The sequence below is a fragment of the Carassius auratus genome, chromosome 35 (genome assembly GCF_003368295.1).
Source record: "Carassius auratus strain Wakin chromosome 35, ASM336829v1, whole genome shotgun sequence".
NCBI classification, from domain to species: Eukaryota; Metazoa; Chordata; class Actinopteri; order Cypriniformes; family Cyprinidae; genus Carassius; species Carassius auratus.
The window spans coordinates 6,936,292-6,942,211 of NC_039277.1; the positions used below are offsets into that span (position 1 = coordinate 6,936,292).

At 37.9% G+C, this 5,920-nt stretch overlaps 1 protein-coding gene across 1 annotated transcript; it reads left to right on the forward strand.

The window, feature by feature from the left end:
* The first annotated feature begins 1,295 nt into the window (after positions 1-1,295).
* Positions 1,296-5,920, forward strand: LOC113054206 (transmembrane protein 88-like). Its single transcript, XM_026219577.1, has 3 exons — positions 1,296-1,635; positions 3,439-3,848; positions 4,830-5,920. Exons 2-3 carry the CDS (start codon positions 3,468-3,470, stop codon positions 5,109-5,111), a joined length of 663 nt encoding a protein of 220 aa, XP_026075362.1. The 5' UTR covers positions 1,296-1,635; positions 3,439-3,467; the 3' UTR covers positions 5,112-5,920.

Here is a 5,920-nt window from a genome sequence, read left to right on the forward strand (position 1 = left end):
TTTGCATGTGTTTGCGTGTTATTCTGGATTGTGTGTGTGTGTGTGTGTGTGTGGAAGTGGAAGCGGAGGCCTGCAGAGGTCATGGGACAGGAGGAATGTTTCGCTGACACCTCAGCGCGCTCTCTCCGGACTTTACTGCGGAAATCCTGGCTCCAAGGACAGGAAGACTGTCAGGATATATCTCGTTTTTCACCATCCCTCCACACTTAACTTGTGTATTTGACTAGCACCCTTTTTATCTCCCTACCGTGAATGAATGAATAAATAAATAAACAACTGTAAATGTATTAAGATATCCTGTTTTCACCCTTGTTAACTTATCCAGTCCACTCCGTCACAGTTCTCAACTGGTGGGTCGTGATCTGAAAATGTTTTTCTGTTCTGATAAAATCACAGAGCTGCGAACACAACTATGCTAAACGCAAATGGAAAATGAAGATATAATATAATAGCAAAAGCCTCCAGTATCTCACTCAAAAACAGCCAATCTACATCCCGTCTGCTGAAATCTCCGAAAAACATCCCCACACCCCCTGTGTCCTGACAGCTCGGACACATCCTGAGAGATATTAAACAGACATGGACTCCCCCTGCTGTAGCTGCAGCCGAACTAAAGGGAACCATCACACAAAGAGCCATGATTTAGAGAGTGATTCAGACATGCGTTTAAGACTTTAACTCTTATACACAGTATTTCACATACTGTTGTAACTCAGGAGAGAAAGCCTTCTTGATCTCTTTCTGTGCCACTTGGAGTTTTGGCCATCTCCTTTAAATTTCACAGTTTTTTTTATATCTTTGATCTTAATATATATTTTCCTTAGGACATCTGAGTATTTCTATAGTGATTGAGATTTTAGATCAGAGTCATGGTTCTTTTCTACCACTGCGATTAAAATACAGAGGTTGTGACCAGGGTTATGCAATGGGCCGATTCAGTCACAGTCAGGTTTGCTTTTATAAAATGTCAGTTTTGTATAAAGTGCATGTAAAGATCTATTCAATGGTCTCACATGCACAAAATAAAAATGTAATAGCATCAGAAAAAAACATACCGTCATAACATGCACAACATTTTAATTCAATGCTTTCTATTTTAATTCAATGTTACTTGCCGTTTCTTTGGAATAAATGAAACCAACTTACTATTTCTGAGTGAAAAAGGTAAATCCTACTCCAAATTTATTCAGTGCAATGTGCAAAACAGTGTGTAGCTATAAAGGGAGTCGAGGACATCCATCTTATTGGGCAAAAAAATCTCCTGGATAAGACTACGCCCCCCACTACCCAAAACCCCACAATCCTAAATGCCTCAGCTAATGCAGCGGGAGGCCAGAAAGAGAAGTGGGAGCGGAGAGATATTACGGAGTTACCAAGGCAGGACATCTTCGTCAAAGGAAGGAAAGAGAGGAGCAGGAAAGGAGGAAGAGAACAGGCTGAAACAGTTTTACCCAGAGCCAGCGGACATGAAACGTAGATGAATAAGACGTACATATATAACAGACTGAAATAATCATCTCAGCCAGTGTGGAGGATTCACTGGGGATAGGAAATTATATAACAAGAAAAGGACATTTCTCTGCAGTAAGAAAGGTGGTCTGTGAGAGAACGGACGACCAACTTTATTACTCTAACGTAAGTCTAGAAGATTTTAGTCTTTGGATTGTGTTTTTGACTTATATAAACAGCCCTGTTTCATGATGTAAATGTGTTTTAGGGTTTTACTTTATATCGTGCTGACCCTGAAAAATTACGTCAGTAATATTTGATTTTGGTGTAGATTTTTTAAATCATATTAGAATGATTTCTGAAAGATCGTATGACACTGAAAACAGGAGTAACCATGTTGAAAATTCAGCTTTGCTATCACAGGAACGTATTACATTTTAAAATATTATCAAATAGAAAACGGTTATTTCCAATTGTAAAAATATTTCACAATGCTGTATTTGTTATCAAATAAATGCAGTCTTGGTTAGAATTTAATATTTTAAAAATCCCAGTTATTCCAAACTTTTGACAAGCAGTGTATGAATTACATTTGTATGTATACATATTTAAATATGCTGATATGTGGCCTTTAAATCATTCAGGCTTTGAGTAAATTGTTTGATCAGTAAGAAACATTAAGACCTGGTACCTTGGATTCAGATTAAATATATTCTTAATCTAAAAATAGTTTTCAATACACCAGTGATAAACAGCTGTTTGAACTTGTCTCATCAGTTTGTGCTCAGTTCAGTTTCAGTTTTCTGCCATATACTGACTTTGGTTTCCTTAAGACTATGTGTATGTCCTGTCAAAACCCCCTTTATATTTTTTTAGATATGTTGTCTGATATTATGTATCTTGAATCAGAATGTAAGATATAGTCATGGTGGCATACTTGTATTCACTGGGCCCACTCCAAATAAACAAGATTAAGCAGAAGACTTACAGAAAGAATAAGCATGTGTTCAGAAGTCACAATCTAAAACATTTCGACTGACAGAGAACATGATGATCTGTGCTCTAACATCTGTCCTCAGTGCCATACTACTCAATGTGTATTACTGATCAAAGGCACTAAACTGCATAAATTAGAGGATAATTAATATTTTCCTGGCATTCACTCAAATTATTATTGTGAATCTGTAACAAGCTGTTAAAGGGCTATTTATGACTCTTTCTTTAGGATGTTGCTCTTTTGGGGTTCCGCTGTTTTATAGTATTCGTGGTCTGGTCAGCAGTCAGCGTTTCCTGATGAGCTGTTCCAGAGTTATTGTTTAGTATTTTTTTGGTCATCCTGGAGATCGGGGTGGGGTCAGCGTCTTCATTTCCTGATCTTCAGTGTTAGTTATCACCGTTTGCTTTCTCTACATTTTCCCAGACCTTTTTGTAGGTATACAGTCCACACTTTTGAGTTTCCAGCAACAGTTGTTTTTCTTTTAAATGAATATTCTTTTTTAAAGCAAGTTAAGCTCAGTCAACAGCATTTGTGCCACAACGCTGATGAACAAAACAATTATTTTTCACTTAAAAAAAAAAAAAAAGCTAAAGTTTGGGTTACAGTGAGGCACTTACAATTAAAGTGAACTGTGCTACATTCATAAACGTTGAACAGCCTTATAGTCCGAATGATACACTAGTTTTAAAGCAGGAATTTATGTCAGTGTTTTTACAAAATTAAGCTTCATTTTTACATCCTTCAAACAATGTGCCCCAAAAGTGTCTCAATCTTTTGCTTTATTCTAAGAACTTGTTTGATGGTAATCAACATAATTACACAAACATCTACTGTGTCCACTGAGCTTAAACTTATTCTGATCCTGGAATATTCCTTTACTAGTCATTTTATTGCTGATAGCATGACTTAAAAAGCTATTTATTGCTGTATTTTGGACAATTTACAGTTGCTAATTTATTAGTTTGATTATTTATTTATTTATTTATTTGCAGCCAAACACTAGACTTTCATACCTGAAAGCATGGTGAACGGCAGGATGAGTGTTTCCCGTAACGGTACCTTGGAGAAACCCGCGTCCCTGCAGACCTCCACGGACCGAGGAGAGCCCGACACACCTCACCCGCGCCTCCATCACACCGGCTCCATCTCCTCGAGTACTCCGGTAAACGTGTCCAGCTCATGTGTGGTGGTTCCTCCTCCGTACTCGATAGCAGGCAGTGCGGAGAACGAGTCTTCCCTGGAGCTGAGGGGCTCTCTGGACTGTTGGGCCTGCTCTGTTCTGGTCACAGCACAGAATCTGATCATCACCGCGCTCAATGCGGGTCTGGCGGCGCTGATCTTCGGCCTCATCCTCTTGCCTTCGCTCGTCATGGTCGTGTTTGGCTTCCTCTGCCACTCAACGGTGAGTGAGGTTTCTAATGAGTTACGAAACTTAAGTAAATAAATAAGACAACGTTAATTTAAAGTTAATATCCAGTCCAAAATGACCAAATTTACTTGACCGATTACCGTTCTAATTTTTTAAAGAAGTGCTGACCTAGTCTGCATTTATTTGATAAAAAAATAAAAATACTTGAACAACGGTAATATTGTGAAATATTATTAAAAATGTAAATAACTGTTGTCTATTTCAGTAGAATTTTTCAGTATCACGTGATCCTTCAAAAACCCATTCTAATATGCTACTTTGCCACTTCTTTTTTTTTAATTTGTGGAAACCACGATACATTTTTCAGCATTGTTTGATGAACAGGAAGTTCATATGAACTGCATTTTTTAATATATATATATATATATATATATATATATATATATATATATATATATATATATATATATATATATATATATATATATATATATATATATATATATATATTCTGTAACATTATGCATGTCTTTGTCTTTACTGTAAATTTTGATCAATTTAATGAGTCCTGACCCCAAATGACCCCAGCTTTGAAAGGTAGTATGATGCATTTGTTATTATCCAGCCCCAAATTTCATCTTTCTTCCTCCGAAAGAAATGAAGACAGCTCAGATTGCCCTAGTGTGATGACTAAACTTCTTAGAGTTCAGTCAAACTAACACAAAACACCTGGATGAGCAGAAGAAATCAACTCTGACACGTAATCCTCTCTTTATCATTTCACTGCGACAGTGATAAGTTAATCGTCTCTAACTGAGCTGTCAACTCCCACTTCTTCACCATATGTGGATGTTTTCATTCATTTTCTCATCGCTGGTCAATGTAATCATGCTCTTATCTGATCTGAGAATATACAGTATATATCAGGCACATATATCAGTCCCCTCCCTCCCTCTCTTGTGAAATCTTCCTAACTAAACCCTTTTCTTGCACTCCTCCCGGTATGTTCCAAAGGTTCAGCACCACGGTACTTCAGTCTACTGTTCAGATCTCTTGGACGATGGAGGCTGTGTGGCTTTACTGGTGGTGGGGTTCCTGCTGCTGGCTCCGCTCCTGGTTCTGGCTCTGGCCGCTTACTGCAGGATGGCACGCCACCTCCAGCTGGGCCTGTGCTTCATCCCCTACAGCCGTGCTGTCTACAAGAACCTGCCTGCATCACATCATCGAGGCCTGGGGGGCTGCTGTGGCCAGCAGGGAGCAGGAGAGAGCGAGGGAAAGGGTAGCGTGTGGGTTTGAGCACTAAAGAGTGCCAATATGTCAATAAAAGCAGTGCCATGTTCTTACTAGTTTTGTTAAACAGAATTTTTACAATTGTGGAATTAATTCATTGCCAGACTCTTTTTAGCCATGCTTTTGCAGTGATGTTTTTCAGTCCTTTTTAACTGGATCAACCTATAGAGCTAAGGGTAACACCATTTCATTTTTGACAGGAATGAAAACAAGGCTGTGAGGGATAGAAGTGCATTGCGTTCAGTGGATTTTTCAGCTGTCAAAACATATTTTCTAAAGAGACAAACGTTTTTAAAGTTGTGAAAATGACATGATCTATCTTCATTCAGTCTGTGGCATTGTAAATACTGTAAGGCTTAGGATGCACGGGGTAACTTTTTTGAGCAGTGTTGCCAGGCAATGTTGCTTGGTCACTTTCCCATTGAGAACAGGCAACATAAGTTTATCTGGATATTTTAGATCTGTCGTGGGCCCCGTGTCTCATGCGTTCAACCGTTGACAGCAACATTGCTCATATCATCAGCCTAAGTCTATCCCTCACAGCCTTGTTTTCATGTGTTAAATTCAATATGGCTCCTAGCCTAAAGTCTGTCATATGGTGAAAAAAGGTGGAACTATTTTTAAAAATGAAATAAAGATATTTTTATGCTGTTCCTTTGTAACATGTTTTTAGTATTTTAGTGATTTTTATGTACATTTAACATGAAGAATAACGATAAAGTATTTGTAAAAGAAAAAATTATTATTGCTGTACAAACACCTTTTACAACTTATAAAATAAATAAAACATTTTCACCACAAATGTATGAAATATC

What these genes read in the sequence shown, in the direction of transcription:
- LOC113054206 (XM_026219577.1), top strand. Translation starts at nt 3,468, where the DNA reads ATGGTGAACGGCAGGATGAGTGTTTCCCGTAACGGTACCTTGGAGAAA. An exon ending in GCTTCCTCTGCCACTCAACG is followed by an intron (nt 3,849 to 4,829) that starts GTGAGTGAGGTT and finishes TATGTTCCAAAG; the next exon opens with GTTCAGCACCACGGTACTTC.